A 17,187-nucleotide genomic window follows, 5' to 3' on the forward strand; every position below is an offset into this window, starting at 1 on the left:
AGAAACGGAGGCAGGGGGCTGGATGTGCCCTGCCAGTTTCGAAAGGTTATTTCAACACACTCTCTTGGCATGAGGACTTTAAAACTTACTGAGTGTGATTTGGAGCTCCAAGTATACAGAGCCCGCTATAGCACTGGATTCTGCCGATAATGGAAAAAAAATATTGCTTGCATGTGCGGGGCTTCTTCTATATGGGATGTGACTCGTCAACTGCAAGGCTGCACCAGAAAGGGAGTCTTCTCCATAATAAAAGAGACCAGATTTTAGGCTCTTCCTTTGCAGCTGATATTACAAGGGAAAGTCTGTTCTCTCCCTCACCCATTCCCAAAACAGTGGTTGCCATTTATTGTCACAACAAGGTTAAGACGATGAAGACCATTAAGACGTTTTCTTATTGGGTAGGAAAGGGGACGTTTTCTCAAAAGCATGCTCAAGTAAACCAAGTAGCCAAAGTGAATTATAAATATTCTCAACTAGCAAACTTCATGTGTGTGTCTGTTGTTTTTTCAAAGCCTGCATTTTAAGCTGCAAACCTATACTCTTTTAGCTTGGAGTAAGTCCCACTGTATTCACTGGGATTTACTTCTGAGGAGACATGCACAGAGACCATGCTACAGAATTTCAGGAGACCAAAGTGCTTCCAGCAAATCATTTCAAGATTTGAAAGAGCAGAACAACAAACCACCCCCCCCCACCTTATCAAATCATCATACGACAACCTGGTGAAATCGCTCCACACCAACATCTTAGAAGGGAAGAGGCGTCTCAAACAAACCACAGTGCGTTTCTGAAGTGGTTTCAAATACTTATGCCGGTCATGCCACATTATAAATGTTCCTGGCATCAGTCAAGAGAGACCCCATAGGGAAGGAGGGTGGGAGCAGAAGGCCAAAGGACCTCCTTGTTGCTCATTGGTGAGGTAAGAGGAGGAGGTGATCTTTCACAGTTAAGAAAAGCAGGGAAGAGAAGAAAAAGAAACTTCCCCCAATGGAATAGGATGGATTTTCAAGCATTGTGAACAATTGAAAACACACACACACACACACAAAAAAAACACACCAATAGCAGCGGTTCCAGCAGAAATAATCAAATCCTTAACAAGTCAGCTTTCTCAGGACACTAAACAAAACTGGAGCCATAGTCCTCTTTCCCATACATTTTGGGGGTAAGGAGTATATGCCCCTTCTCTCTTAAATTCTTGTCCCAAGACAGAATCAATCCTATAGTGATCCCTAAGCTACTCGCCCCATCATGTGAATTGGGAGGACCTAGGCTGCCACCTCTGCTATCCTCTCTATAGGTAGAAAACTTGTCAATAAACATGTTGCTTTGTTCTTCCATGACTTACGCTTGTTCAAACCAAACCAGAGAAAGGGGGTTCTTCCCCCCCCCCCAAATCAGCAAAGGATTCAGAAAGAGCCTCTTAAGGCCTTGGATTCTGCTCTCTCTGTTCCAAACAGCAATGCTTTAACAAGATGGGAATTGGATCTTAAAGGATGACAAAACTCCCACGAGGCAAACATTTGCCCCTAATGTCTTTGGGTGCCTTCTGGCGCGTAGGCTGGGGCAGCTCTGCCGCTCTAATTGCCCCCTCGTAATTTTTCCTAGCTACGCTGCAGCACTTTCAAATATACAGTAAATGAAAAAGAAAACAAAGAGTAAAAAAAATAATAATGAAGGTTTTTGGCATTCAATACATTTCACTCAGATATATACGAACAACCTGGAAGGCATTTAAGCATTAAATAATAAAAATAATAAATAAATATTGCATGTAAATCAACGGCAAAACCCAACAGGAATACGAGTTCCTGGTGGATCTTGCCCCAAAAGCCTCGTGCAATACAAGCAAGTTCCTGCTGTCCACATACATTCAGATACCCCGAAGGTACTTGGTTATGCCACAGAGCAAAAGCTCCAGTTGGCATCAATCCCCCTCTTCCCCCCCCCCAAACCCCCAACCCAGATGTACAAGAAATGGAGTTTCTTGTCCCTGTGGCCTAAAGCTGGGTCTTCAGGACAGAAGTCACCTGCACCATCTTATCAGATCCATCTCACAAAGAGCGTAAGGAGAAAGAGGAGGACAAAGTCAAGCAACAGTGGCAAGGCTATATCAACTGGGCTACCGAAACTCAGCTTTTCCGTCAACTCAGAAGAAAGAAGGGTTAGAAGCAGCAGCAGCAGCAGCTTGGAAACTTTTGTAGTGCCAGATGGGGAAATGGGAGTTCTCCCCATTTCAAATATATACTTGATCAATTTAACCAAGTGGCATTATGTCTAGTTCTGAGGTGGCAAAGCTGTGTCTGGGCTGTACCATTTCGCATTGCAGGTTGGAGGCTCCTGTGACCAAATGCTCCATACAAAAGTCCCTGCATTCAAACACATGCCAGGGAAAAGGTTTCTAGAGTAGCCTTCCCTCCACCCATGCTAGCTTCCCATGTGTTGGTGGTATATGAAGGGACAGAGTCCATCATGTGACCTTCCTCCTGCAGTGTGAAGTGGTATAGCCCAAACACTGGTACATCCCCACTATGACAACATGGCCATAGTCCTATCGTTGCTTTCTATTTTTCAAACTTGTTTCATGAAGATCCTTGGATAAACTCAAGTTGATCCAAGCACAAACGTGATATGCCACACCCCAGAGAGGCTGCATCGTGAATTCCTTTTGTCTGAAGCAGACTGCTGCAGATTACAAACTCAATCTGCAGCTACGTCTCCCTCCACCTCACAAGCAAGTCTGACAATGTCAGAACTGGATATAATGTCACTCAGGTGCAGCCTGGCACCATACCAGAATCATTGCCACCCCAGAAACCCTTGTTTCCATGGAGCTTTGCCTGCACACAGCAGAATAAAGGCAAGACTCCACTTCCGCTGGGTCTTTCTGGGCTGTTTCTACGAAATTCTGCCTCTGCCCTGGCATGCAGACCACCATTCCCGGCCCCTCCCCAGGGGTGGCTAAGAGGTACAACCCATGACTATGGGTTGAAAAATGCACTCAGCTGTGGCACTTTTAGCTGATGAAAACTGTGTCCTAGCAGTTTTCAAGGGCCTTGATCCACAACCTTCCTCCCTTCCTTTCTGGAGGCTCCTAGTCTAGCCAAGATCTTCCTCTAGCCCTCCCTGGGAGCCTTTCCATGACTTTGAGAACAGCAGAAGCAGCTGGGAAGAGAGGCGTTCAGGGATACATATTTTTTAAAAAATTATTAGTTGCATGTCCGTGTTTCTCCATTTAAAATAGAGTGGCTGGGGCAAAGCTGGAGTGACTCTAGAGGGATTTCTAACTATGGCAAGTGAAGGCAAAGCAGGCACAGCAATGATCAATTTTGTATCCCCTTGAGCCAAGAGGTCTGCATTCTGCCTTGCTTCCTAACTCCCAAGAAGCCCGGGAGGCAGTCCGAGGGCCAAAAGAGGAACGAGGTGGTCCATCATACCTGCTTTTACACCTCGTATGATGTAGCTTGCCACTACTGCTTAACTGTCGAGTAAACTTCAGCAAATACACAGACAGATAAGAATACAATGCACAAAGAGCACCTTTCAAAAGAAGAGATTTAAAGAGCTGGAACCTTTATGACTTCTAAACAGCTTCTGCACTAGAAAACCCTAAGTACTGAATTCTACTGAACAGACTGATTTTTTTTTTTAAAAAAGGTAAGACTCAACAGTACAGTAAAGATACCTACACTCAAAACAGCTACAAAGAAGCAGGACCATTCTGCCAGTTCAATATGATCATCCAGGCCAGCTGCCAAGGGACTGAGCAAGTTGAAGACTTTAGATACCCAACACTGGTTTAATACAAGCAGGTGGTAGAGGAAGTCCCTTTCACCAATCACTCCTGGCAAATTTGCCAGAACCTGCTCAGCCCTTTCCTTTTGGCTTGATGGATCTCTATGGGAGCCCAAAGCTGTCTGGTAACCTGCTTCTCATTTTGGAAAGAAAGCTAACAAAACGATACTGCTTCCATATAAATATGCTGGCTAAGGAACATATATATCTATATATAAAACACACACACACAGGCATTCATATATATATCTATATAGTGTATATATATATAAATGCAAACAGGAGTTATCATCTTGGTTCCTTTGTTCCACGTTACGCAGTGCATGGAGTGACTGCTATCACAGCCAATGGCGGCAGCAGCAGCAGGAGGAAGGCTACACCGAACGCCAGATTAGTCCATTCTTACTAGGCTCCAGGAAATTCTCAATCAGGGCATCAATGAGGTTCTGTAGATCCTCTTCCAGGAAGACCGTGTCACTAAAAGGGAAGGGGAGTCAGAGGTTATTAAGATACCTCTCCACAATCCAAAACGCCAACTCACATTCTAAACAGAAAAGTTCTATCAGACTTCCATTCATTTTCTTCATGCCAAAGCTACTCTGCTGTCATAGAATCATAGATCTATAGAGTTGGAAGGGACTAGGATCATCTAGTTCAAACCCCTGCAATGCAGAAATCTTTTGCCCAATGTGGGGCTTGAATCCACAACTCTAAGATTAAGAGTTTCATGCACTAGCTATCAGAAGACCATGCATGCTCTGCCTGGCTGGATTTTGCAGAGACCAAGTGAGAATTTAGGAAGGCAACTGCACAGCCTGCCTCCAATGGCAAAGGATCTCTCCTGCTTGGACATTTCCACTAGCTTCAGCAAAAAAAGTGTCAGTTCAGGCACACGTCTTATAGGCCATGAGTGGTGGGCTGAATAGGAGAGATACAGTCTCAGCTGGCAAACAACTATTGCGTCAGCTACAAGATGTGAAAGTGTAGTCAGTGCAAAAGGGAATGCTGTGATGAGGGTCTTAGACCATAGAAATACCAGAGCCATGAATTTCATTAGGTGATCTTGGGCCAGTCATTCTCTCCCTCAATTAAATCCGCCTCACTGGGTTGTTGTGAGGATACTGCGGGGAGAGGAAAGGAGAAGAGAGCACGCACGTTGCCCTGAGTTCCTCTGAGGAAGCGAGGGATAAAAAAAGAAAAAGGAAAGCAAAATCCTACTAGCTGCCCTGCAGCTTGGCCATTCGGCAGCAACAGTGTCTCCAGATCAAGCCACAAAGAGACACCTCCTGTTCTCTAGTGCTTGGTTCAGAAAAGACTGTTCACAGGACCACTGGCAGGCATAGAACCTAACCCATGAGAGTGATGGCACAAACAGAATTCCCCACCTCTGTTCCGGTGGTGCGCACATCTCTGCATAATATTTTATCTTTGGTTCAGTACCACTTGTCCGAAGGGTGGCGACACAGCCATTCTGAAAGGTGAAGGTGATCATCTGACTGTTTTTACTCACAGGCAGTACCTGCAGCAGCAACAACAAGAGCAGCATAGTATCAGGAGAAAAATAAAGGTGGAATTGGTGTAGGGGTTCCTGCAGCCTCCCCCCACGCATTAATTAAATATCAAGTGCTGCAGTTAAGTGTTTTGTGGACAAGTTTCAACGCAAAGACTAAAAACACAGCATTATGATGGTGATATTATCTGTAGACCTGAATTTACTCTCTAAAGCACTGGTGGCACGGTATAAACAAATCTGTCACAAGTTCGTTGCTGCTCTGCAATTTTAAGTTACAGAACTGTGCAAATGAACCCATCGATGAACTAGTTAGGCCTTGTTCAAAGTATATACAACAGCATTCGTCAACTACTGTTTATTTATAGAGAGGTTCCTTTGACTCTCATGTTAGGAATGGTAAATTCCTTAGCCAGTTCTGGCAGGAGGAAAAAAATATTTGAACACTGTAAGAAGAGTCCTCCTAAAGGATTTTGAATCCAGTTAGCCTGTTTTATACCCCCAACCTTGTGCCCTCCAGATGCTTCAAAGTGCATCTCCTATTGGCTGAGGCCCATGGAAGTTGTAGCTGAAGTCATCTGATTCTAGGGGGCACCAGGTTGGGGGAGGCTGTTCTGTATATAGGATTACAATTTCATATTCTGCTCTGAGGAATTTGGTGTCAGGTGTCTTTGAACCTGCCCACCTAGCAGTTTGAAAGCATGTCAAAGCGCAAGTAGATAAATAGGTACCGCTCCGGCGGGAAGGTAAACGGCGTTTCCATGCGCTGCTCTGGTTCACCAGAAGCAGCTTAGTCATGCTAGCCATATGACCCAGAAGCTGTATGCCGGCTCCCTCAGCCAGTAACGCGAGATGAGCACCGCAACCCCAGAGTCGAACAAAACTGGACCTAATGGTCAGGGATCCCTTTACCTTTATCTCTGAACCAGACTCAGTCCTGACCGGAGTTTACTTTTTGTTGAGGGAACATGTGATGTGCATGTAATTTTAATAGGCAGGCTTGCGATCGAAGCAGACAAAACTCTGCACTGTGCTCAACTACAATCCAACACATAAGGCAGCTGAAGTTTATGTGAACCATCCTAAGTATCTGCATGCCAATATGATCTTTTATGGGTTTCTTCCTTTAAGGTGGCAACCTACCTGCTGAGAGGTGGTCAGCCTGACAGAACCTGGGCCAGTGTGTCCCAAACCTGGGTCTCCAACTACTTTGCTACTGGAAAGAATTTTTTATTTTATTTTGTTTTGGGTCTCCAACAGTTTTTGGACTACAATTCCCATCATCCCTGACCACTGGTCTTGCTAGCTAGGGATGATGGGAATCGTAGTCCATAAAGAGCTGGAGACCTGAGGTTAGGAAACACTGGCCTAGACTGAAATGACGTACTCGCTTCTCCTTCTCAACATCCAAGTCTAATTACTGATTTCCTCCAAGCAACACCTCTGTTACTTGAAAAGACTGTAAAGGGTTGAAAGGCAAAAGAGTTCAGATTAAAGCTATTATGAGAATGATCTGCAACAGCTTCCTAACAAGAGTCACACAACTCACCGACTTCTTATTTGGCTGGCTGCTATCATACCCAGTGGTCACATCCCGGATGTCCAATATACTGAAAGTGCCACAAACTGCTGGGTAAGAATTAGGCGATGTAAAGTTTCGGAGTCTTTCAAATATCCTTTTGATAGTAGGAGGATCATAACACAGGAAATACGAGGTTTTTGAAATGTGGTAGCCATACCTACACAAAAACAATATATAGTCAGCCACGGTAATCTAGATCTCTAAATTCTGTCACTAGGGAAAGAAAGGAAAGCTAAGCACAAACCAGAGTCCTCCATATCACTAAACGTATCTATGATGTCTCTACAAATAGTGGCATAGAAAAGGGATAAAGTTAGGGCCTGCCAGAAGTTCTTTTTCAAATGCTACCCCTTCAGCCACTTCCAACATTTCTGAGTTATCTCACAGGCAAAAACACAGGAAAGACAATTCCTACTCTTTTCCAGTCAGATCTATTTATTGAAAGCACTTTAATGTCACCACTTGGACAAAAAGGCTCCCCGAATGGCTTACAAAAATCAGTACCATAAGGCACTCCCTACCTCACACTTATAATCTAAAAAGGCACAGCACACAAGGAAACAATGTGGAGGAGGAGAAAAGCAAGATTAAGCTTTAATTTACAGTTCTTGCAATGACTAAACTTATTTTTCACCAGCTGGAATTGATGCAACCATGAGTAATTTCTGTGATGGAAAGTTGCTTTAATTGTTTTCGGCATTGTGTTTTAACATTGTAACCTGCCCTGGGACCTCAGGCGAAGGGCGGGTAATAAATCAGAGTAACGATGGTGACGCACAAAACTTACATTTTATATATTTCTGTTAGTTGGGATGCCAGCATTTGGCTCTTGGTATCTAGATAAGCAGCCATTTCTGCAATCACCACAGCTGCGCTGACGCCATCTTTGTCCAGCACGGAAGTGCCACACATGAAGCCTGGAAAGCAAAAATTTGCAAAACAGCATCTTATTTTATTTTATCCACATGTCGCCTTAAATCCATCATCTTAACATTTCTGTACAACAGAACCGAAGAAGAGTTTGAGAGTTAAGCCACGCAATGGATGGGAAACAGCAGCCTGAAGGGAGAGGCCAGCTGTGCTTACCAATGGACTCTTCAAAGGCAAAAAGGACTTCTTTGCCGCTGTCCAGGAGGTTTTTAACTCTGCTGCCAATCGATTTGAAGCCAGGGAGTGTATCCTGAAAGACAGGAAGGTGCCTTCACTTAATACAGATCGTTCTCATGGAACATGCCAACTGCACGCAAATTCACCAAGCTGCTCACTCCAGGAGGCCTTCTGAGAGCAATTCTCCTTTAAGTATGCAGCCCTGAGTGGGCTTAGAATTGCAGCTGGGTCACCCAAGATTGGGAAAAGGTTACTCAGAAGAGAGTCCTAAGCATGGCCCCCAAGTGAGCATCCCTGAACTCCCTAGCAAACCGGGTGTACTGCCTCTGCTCTCTAAATGGGCAAAAAGGGCTCCTTCTTATATGCCAGCACTTTGTAGAAAGGTACCCAAATTAAAAACAGCCCTCTGGCCCAAGATCAGTGGTCCTGGAAGACGTGACGGAAGTTTCCTTTTCTCAAAAGTCTACCATAAGGAAACAATTTCTTTGACCATTAGAATAACAGTCTGCCCAAAGGCTACTGTTTAAACTGCACGCAGGGACGGTGCTGCAAATCAGAAATTGAAGGCTGGAAAGGCCTAACAAACTAAACAGATTTTCTCAGGAAGAGGCCACAGCAGCTGTGCTCCAGAAAGGGCACTAGAGGGCAGTACGAGTTGCAATAATGAAAAGGAGTCAATGCTCGCTCTACAGCTTTAATCATCTCAGCCCTTGCAATCTAGTCACATTGCACTCTATAAATTTATTCTACACCACATTGAAGCTGATCAGAGCTAGGTAAATTGCCTGCAAGAAGCAAAAGACAGATCCTGCCCAAACTTGTAAATCTGCACACCATCTGGATCAACTCAATACTGCCCCCCCAAAAAAAAATTATTCAGAGTAAACCCACTGATATTAATGGATCTAACTTAAGTCTTCTCCATTAATTTCCATCGGTCCCCTCTGAGTATAAGTTACTACATTGAGGGGGTGCTCACTGCTTCATTCCTTCTAACATCTTGCGTGTCCTTTAAAAAGACCTCTGAATTCCGCCCCAAATGCTCAAAAGTTTCCCCTTCTGCCTGGAGCTCCTTGCCAGAGGAGCTTCAGTTCTCTCCTTTAGCTCATAATGAATATTCCATACCCCACCATGGTCGGATGTACCCTTTTACAGTGATATCTCAGGTTACAAATGCTTCGGGTTACAAACTCCGCTAACCCAGAAGTAGTTGCTCCGGGGTTGCGAACTTTGCCCCGGGATGAGAATCAAAAACGCGCACTGGTGGCGCGGTGGCAGCAGGAGGCCCCATTAGCGAAAGCGTGCCTCAGGTTAAGAACAGTTTCGGGTTAAGAATGGACCTCTGGAACGAATTAAGTTTGTAACCCGAGGCACCGCTGTACAAAGATGGCTGGGATTTACTCAGCCAAACCACAACCCTAAATGTCATTCAGGTCTTACTTCAAAGTGAAATCCTTCTTTTTGTGCGATGGCCTTCAGGATCTTAGAGGAGACCGTGGTGGCCAGCATGTAAACATTCTTGACATCGGCATCTTTGGAACAATTCTCCTTCCAACAAGTAAACATCCACCACCCAAACAACGCTGCCAGCTCATTGCCAGTGAAGACTTTCCAGCGGCCGCTGCAGGAGGAGGAGGAGGAGGAGGAGGAGGAGGAGGAGGAGGAGGAGGAGAGCACCAGAGGTCAAAAGAAATACGCACGAGAATCCAAAACACAGAGGAACGCAGCCACAAACACAACAGTTGCTTTAAAAGTTTCTTCTGAGCAGAAGAGGAGGCTTGTGCAGAAGAAGAGACTTGAATGAGGCATCTGTAGATCTAAACTATGTATTTACTATTTACAGTATATTACACAGACACAGAATCATGACGCTCTCTCTCATCCCGCTCTGAGAGAGAACAGGCAAAAGTGAAAGTACGTCACATAATACATACAGATAGGACTATACCCGGTTCTCACGCTTCCTCTCAGACAGACCGTTTGATTTCCACTTATCACAAAATGCAGCCTCGGAGGAGTGAAATTGCTAACAATGAGATGGGCCAGGACAGAGAGAACAAGAACAGCTCCACATTTTTATGCAATTTTTGCTACTTATATGCACACTGGAACCTTTGGGGATTTCCCTAAGCACTCCCTGCTCCCAAACTGGGAGCATCCTTGCCAGTGCTTTTTTTCTAGAAAAATATGTGCCAGTACTCACCATAAAGTTGTTACAGGAAGTGGCACACTTTTTAACAACAACTAATAATAATAATAATAATAATAATAATAATAATAATTTATTTATACTCCACCCATCTGGCTGGGCCTCCCCAGCCACTCTGGGCGGCTTCCAACACAATATTTATCTTTTCAAGTGGATTTGGCGAGGGGCTCTCTTTTTGGGGGGTTGGAGGGCGGAGGCGGGGTGAAAGAACACCAGACATTAAATAATAATAACTAAAGAAAAGAGGTGCAGCTACTGAGTGCCATTGAGTATCTCCTGAAAAGAAAAAGCCCTGATCTTTGTGTACAGTTGCTAACTGGAACGGGGCCATGGAATAATGGTGGGGTGGGGTGGGGTTGGAGATGGCAGCAGAAGGGAAAACAAAAACCGGGCTGCTTTTATGTGTTGGTGCTGTGTATCTGTTTCTCTTCTGATGTGGCCTGAGAGAGGCAGGTGCAGATATATTCCTGGACTATAGATGGATCTGAGGATTTTCATGTCCCTTCCAACCCTTTAATTCAATTTCTTGGAATATCTGGAGCACAAGGGAGCTTCAGCTATATGTGCTTTTAGTAGAAGACCACCATCACCACCCCACTTACAATTACTGGTGTCATTTTAAAAACAAAAGTCTAGATATTCAAACATTATTCGGTGTGGAGGTCTGTGTGAGGGATCCTATTCCCTCCCCTTCAATACTTCCCCAACAGCGACTCTCCCTAAGTTTCACTGACAACTAGGATGAATCCTTCAGTGTTCATATGGGAGTTGTCTCTGGGGTACCTCAGGGCTCTACGGTTGAAAACCTTTTGCCACCTATGGGATCTCCCTACCAGGGTTCCCAACTACTGCAGTTTGCCTCCCCTTTAGGCAAATAAGTGGCACACTTGGCTTCACTGTCCAGCCCTCTGTATGACAGGAGAATAAGCAAACAGTTTCCTCTTCCCCAGGAAAGCTTTGTTCTCTCCTCTTAGTCACGCCTCTTAAGGTACTGATACACTGCCACAGTCAACGAACGTTTAAGCACATTTAACTTTATTAGGCAACTTGAAAACATGGATGTCTCGGGTTGTTACTGGTACAAATCTTCTTCTCATGTAATTCAGCTTTGTTATAATATTTCCTGCATCCCTTTAGCAATGGTAATGACCTTTCCTCACATTCCCCCAAGCCTAACCTCGCAGTTTCTCTTTCTAAACCTCCACACCCAACTGCCAAACCCCCAACTGCCTTTCAAGGTTGTTTCCCCTCATTTTAGAACGCCAACTAGCTCCGCCTCCCAGGGAACACCTACCTAACATGGGAGTGATAGGTTAACCCATGATGAACCTGAACCATCAGCAGGCATTATTCCGCCACAGTCTGCATGTCAAGGAACACCCACAAGACTTGCCCATCTTTCCCCCTTCACAGAGTAAAATCTCTCTCACACAAAAACAAACACACGCTTACTTCTTCTGCAGTTCTGCCACAGCTAATCTGTCTGCATCAGGATCAGTTGCCAATACCACACTGGCACCTTCCTTCTCCGCAAGTCGCAAAGACAATTCCTGGAAGAGGAAAGTTATTATATTTACTCAACTCAAAACAGGCAGTGGGTTTCGCCCACCCTTATTTACATACAGAACTGCTGACGAAATTGCCTGCCAAACTTACTAGCACAGATTCTCCTTCTTCAGGATTCGGACATTTTACAGTGGAGAAATCTGGATCTGGGTCTTTTTGTTCAGGAACTGGAATGGGAGGTTGAAAGCCAAATGCCTGAAAAGCCAACTGCACGTAGTCGTGCCCAACCCCATGAAAGGACGTGTGAACGAATTTCAAGCTGCTCTTTGTGTTCAGCTCCCTATAAAGAAAACAACAGAATGGATTAATGGGAGACCTGCTGTTCCCAAAAGGAGGCATGGAATTACATGAGATGCTGACATGCCCAGACGCCAAAGCATACATCATATAAAAACAGCTCACAGCACCTGTCCAGCATTTGCAGAATGAGCCAGGCTTTCACGGGACACTGCAACTAAAAATGATAGACATGGATAACCAGCAAATCTAATGTGGGCTCAGCCATTACCTCTGCCCTTCTCCTAGACTTCAAGTGCGCTGTCTGGTAAAGTTCTCTGGGCGGCTTACAGCAAATAAGGGGGGGGGGAGGCAAAGTAAATACAAAACTAAACATAAAATCTGAGGGAGGTACAGAAGGTGGCCGCATGAGAATGAGCCTTTTCAGTGGTGGCCCCCTCATTCGTGGAATGTTCTCCCCAGGGAAATGTGGCCTGGTTCCATTGTTCTCAATTTTCAGGCACCAGGCTAAGTCATTTCTATTCAGTCAAACCTTTGGTAACTAAGTTTTCCTCTACAGTGGTGGCCATCTTTCAGTAGTCTTTGTCCAGAAAGGTGGTCTTAGAAACAAAATTTAAAAAATACACACACTTCTCCTGCTCTTCCCTGTTCAAATATCTACGCCCAAGCCGAACATTTGCATCTTACCTGCTCCCAATTCTGAACCTCCACCTTTGAGGGCTTCTAACCTATGGAATTGATGCTTACAGGAGTTGTGCTTTGATTTCTTACCTATGGTAACAGATCTTTTTCAGATCCTCCATGTAGCTTGCACAGATTTCCTTCAAGGGATCTTGCATAAGAGGGCTGCTCTCTACCAGATTCTCATTCCAGGAGTCGTTCCACGGCTCAACACATTCTTCTATACACTTCAGGATTTCTTTGTCATGAGGAGATGTGATCTGAGCGCCATTTTCCCAGTATACCTAAAGTGAGAGTTGGGAAAGGGTAAGAGTTCAATCACTGCAAGACCTCTGGGCAGGGCCTGAACACTCCTAAATTTAAATGCCAAACATTCAGCAACTATAGCACAAGAATGCCTGTAGTGATGCAAGCTCTACGAGAAGGATGGGGAACCTGAGGCCTAAGGGTCAATGTGGCCCCTCAGCCATCTATACTTGGCTCTCAGAAGTCTCACCAGACCACGGCTCCTCAGAAGCCCTCCTCAAGTGCTTCTGTCCAGCTAATAACTCCTGCTTGCCTGGAGAGAAATGTGGGTGGGTGGGCTTGCAGGGCTAGATCCTAGCCCACTGTACAAAGCTAAGCATCATATCTCTTGTTCTGACTGCTTTGACTTCATTTGGGCTGAAAAAGCCTCGATCTATAAAATGCAACAGCAGCACACTTTTTCAAAAACGGTGTTGGTATATCACTTTTCTATGTAAGAATCTCCACATGGTTTGTATTTTTGGAAACAAAATTAAAATGATCAATAAACATACATGCTCATTTAGCAATACAGAACTAAGTTCTGGTTTGGAAAGAAGTCTGAAGGGCAAATAAGTCAATATCTGATAGTCTGATGTATCAGAACAATAAAAGGCTGTGGTTGGTGTTTTATTATCTACTTTTAGAAATTCATAGTAAAGACAGTAATTAATTATATCAAAAACTGGGAGGACACAGCAATCCACGGATTGTATTCAACCAACTTTTACTCTGCACAGATCCATTGAAATCAACAAACCTAAGTTATTTATAGCCATTAAGTTCAATGAGTCTGCTTCAGGTAAAAGTTAGTTGAATACAACCCTAGTATTTGTAAAGGCCGGGGCTGTTTGGAAAGGGGGGGGGGTTCTTGTTGCTCTGTGCTGATCATTCAGACAGGCTCCCTTTAGGGTTGTGTTAAAATGATACCTGATAGCATGGAAATGCACCTACAATGCCAGCTTTCAGTATGCTGTGGGTGTCAAAATAAAGAGTCTTTTCACTAAAGTGTGACAAACTCCATTCACTCTCCCTTGGAGGGTGTTTTCACCCAACATCATCCTATCAGCAGAGCTTGGCAGCTGGACCAGTCCAAAGGTCCATTGAGCCCAGCATCCTTGTTCTTACAGTGGACATCTGTTTGTCTATATGGAAAGCCTGCAAACGGCACTGAGCTCTCCCCACCTGCAAGTCTCAGCAACCGAGTTTTAGCAGATGTTTTACGTATAAACGCAGAAATAAGAACAATTTATTGCCTGCGCAAACCAGTAGGGGCCAAAGAACCAAAGCAGAAGGCATGCATTTATTTTCATAAAAAGGCAACTATTCCACTAAGGTGGCGCTGTGGGTTAAACCACAGAGTCTAGGGCTTGCTGATCAGAAGGTCGGCGGTTCGAATCCCTGCCACGGGGTGAGCTCCCATTGCTCGGTCCCAGCTCCTGCCCACCTAGCAGTTTGAAAGCACATCAAAGTGCAAGTAGATAAATAGGGACCGCTCCAGCGGGAAGGTAAACGGCGTTTCCGTGCGCTGCTCTGGTTCGCCAGAAGCGGCTTTGTCATGCCGGCCACATGACCCGGAAGCTGTCTGCGGACAAACGCCGGCTCCCTTGGCCTATAAAGCGAGATGAGCACCGCAACCCCAGAGTCGGACACGACTGGACCTGATGGTCAGGGGTCCCTTTACCTTTACCTTTATTCCACTAACAGAACATACAGTATGTGGTGTTCCATTCTTGAGTATTTCCCAGAATATTACAGTGTGGAAGCTTCCTGACATCAGGTCAGACCACTGGATCCATCTAGCTCAGTACTGTCTACACTGACTGGCAGTGACTCTTCAGGGTTTCACGCAGGAGTTTTTTCCAGCCCTATCTAAATATGCCATTGGGGATTGAACCTAGGACCTTCTGTTCTACTGCTGAGTTATGACCTTTCCCCCAAACAATTCCAGTATCTAACACAGATATTTTCTTAGATTCTTGATTTAAAGGATTGTTAAAAGCTAGCAGGCATCTAGAGAGTTCTCCAACGTACCTTGTAGCCATTGTCTTCCTTACGGTTATGGGAAGCAGTAATCATCACCCCAGCTACAGCTCTGAGCTGCTTAACAGCGTAGGGCTGCAAGACAAAAATCACATTCACTCTCCAGCATGCCAGGATTTCCGAAACAGCCCAGATAGGAACCCCAGGTATTCCTAGTGTCTGCACAACTGATGCAAGAAGAATACGTGGACCTTTGAATGACAACCACCATTCAGTATGACCTTTGAGTTAAGCAGCGTTTTTGGCTTAACATTGCCATTAAACAAAAGAAGAATCCCTAGATATTTCCCAAGTCACACCCTCTAAACAAGCAAGTTATTATAAGTGCTCAGGGCTGTCTGTTCATAAGCTTAGTGCCAAAGATACAGGAACAACAATATGCCTAACTGAGCCCAAGATGGTGTTGTGTCCCGGAAGACACACACATCCCAATGATATCAAAAGGCTTTAAAACATGTTTGGCTCTCTCTGTATTGCACCCAAGGCTGCAGTCCAGGCACAAGAAAGCAGAGGCTTCGGGTCTTGTTTCTGTTTCTAAGCACAAGCCACTCCATACCCAAGGGAAGAGTTCAAATGTCTACTGTGCATGCGGAGATGGGTCAGAGCCCAGGATTTTGACCTTTCATAACTTTGGAAAGCAAGTGCTACAAACAGTAACAATGGTATTGGTAATCCATACATTTGAGGAGAACTTTTGCCACAAATCGAGATATGTTCAATGGGCAGACCTTCTGCAACATTATTTGTGCAATTTCTGGTATGAGAAAGAATAGCCGCTCCAAGAGACTTCAGGTAACACATATTCAGCCCCCACCCCCCAATTTATTTACAGTGGTACCTCTAGTTACGAACTTAATTTGTTCCGGAGGTCCGTTCTTAACCTGAAACTGTTCTTAACTAGAGGTGTGCTTTCGCCAATGGGGCCTCTTGCTGCCAGTGCACCACTGACACACGATTTCCATTCTCATCCTGGGGCAAAGTTCTTAACTCGAGGTAACTCTTCCAAGTTAGTGGAGTTTGTAACCTGAGGCGTTTGTAACTCGAGGTACCACTGTATTTGATTGATCAAATTTATATACAACCCTTCAGCCAAAGATCTCAGGGCGGTTGTTGGCAAGGTAAAAATACAGGGTAAAAGCACAAACTAAATAGTGAAAACAAAAACAAAACAAAAAATATCCCCCAAGGCATCTGACATACACATGTTGATGTTGCAACAGATTTCAAATGGTTTTGAAACAGGGGTTCAAGTCACCTATTCCGACTCTAGCAAAGGATCACCAGAGGATATATCATTTCATCAAGCCAAGGCCTGACATTATTCAGAATTCTAATTTCTACTTTAAGTACCAAGCACACCACTGCTCCATTACCGTATGTAATTACAGCAAACAAGCTAACTGTGATCAATCCAAACATTCATTTCTTACCCCAGGGACTGCTGTGCCACAACATTCAATAAGGTTTCGCACTAGAGATGTGGATCCAGTTTAGGACCTGATGGCCATGTTCCCAATAATAATAAAAGGACGGACTTACCACAAAAGGAGTGGGAACATATCTTGAGAACAGGTAGACAGGTACACCCTTAGCAAGCAGGACTGCTGCTGTGAGCTTTGCAAGTCTGTGGAAGACAAAGAAGGATAATGCCACTCTCCTGTCCATTGCACTCTCCCCAGAATCCTAAGACAAGACAAATTCCCATTTCCTTTTTAAAAAGAAGAATAAAGTAGCAAATGGAGAAATAAATGGGTAACGTCACTTGACCCAGTGTGGGGCAGCTGTGAAAAGGGTAGCTTCCCTGTTAAGAATCGTTACGAAAGGGATCAACAATAAACTGCAAATATCACTATGCTTTTATAGGCATATATAGTATTGCCACACCTGGAATACTATGCACAGTTCTAGTTGCCACATCTAAAAAAAAAGGATATTGTAGAGCTGGAAAACAGGCTGAGACGGGCAATCAAAATAATTTGGAGTCTGGAGCTACTCTCACACAAGCAAAGAGTGTGCCGTTGGGGGCTTAAGGGGAAATATGACAGAGAAATATAAAATTGTGCCTGGTGCAGAGAAAGTGGATAGGGAGGATTTTCTCCTCCTCATCTAATAAGACTACAATTTGAGATCATCTAATGTAGCTGAATAATGGGGGTCAGTTCAGGACAGAAT

The 17,187-nt window shown here is 44.5% G+C and overlaps 1 protein-coding gene across 1 annotated transcript in view; it reads right to left on the reverse strand.

Moving 5' to 3' along the window:
- Positions 1–3,260: 3,260 nt before the first annotated feature.
- Positions 3,261–17,187, reverse strand: part of PGM2L1 (phosphoglucomutase 2 like 1) — a 35,479-nt gene continuing 21,552 nt past the window's right edge. Inside the window, exons 4-14 of the mRNA XM_033145931.1 lie at positions 16,555–16,639; positions 15,007–15,090; positions 12,778–12,971; positions 11,860–12,049; positions 11,656–11,753; positions 9,435–9,615; positions 7,974–8,067; positions 7,675–7,804; positions 6,855–7,044; positions 5,181–5,314; positions 3,261–4,272 (exon numbers count right to left, since the gene is read on the reverse strand). Coding sequence (XP_033001822.1) covers positions 4,170–4,272; positions 5,181–5,314; positions 6,855–7,044; positions 7,675–7,804; positions 7,974–8,067; positions 9,435–9,615; positions 11,656–11,753; positions 11,860–12,049; positions 12,778–12,971; positions 15,007–15,090; positions 16,555–16,639 — 1,483 coding nt within the window. The 3' untranslated portion in view covers positions 3,261–4,169. The remainder of the gene's footprint in view (positions 4,273–5,180; positions 5,315–6,854; positions 7,045–7,674; positions 7,805–7,973; positions 8,068–9,434; positions 9,616–11,655; positions 11,754–11,859; positions 12,050–12,777; positions 12,972–15,006; positions 15,091–16,554; positions 16,640–17,187) is intronic.

Source organism: Lacerta agilis, chromosome 4 (assembly GCF_009819535.1).
Source record: "Lacerta agilis isolate rLacAgi1 chromosome 4, rLacAgi1.pri, whole genome shotgun sequence".
Taxonomy (NCBI): domain Eukaryota; kingdom Metazoa; phylum Chordata; class Lepidosauria; order Squamata; family Lacertidae; genus Lacerta; species Lacerta agilis.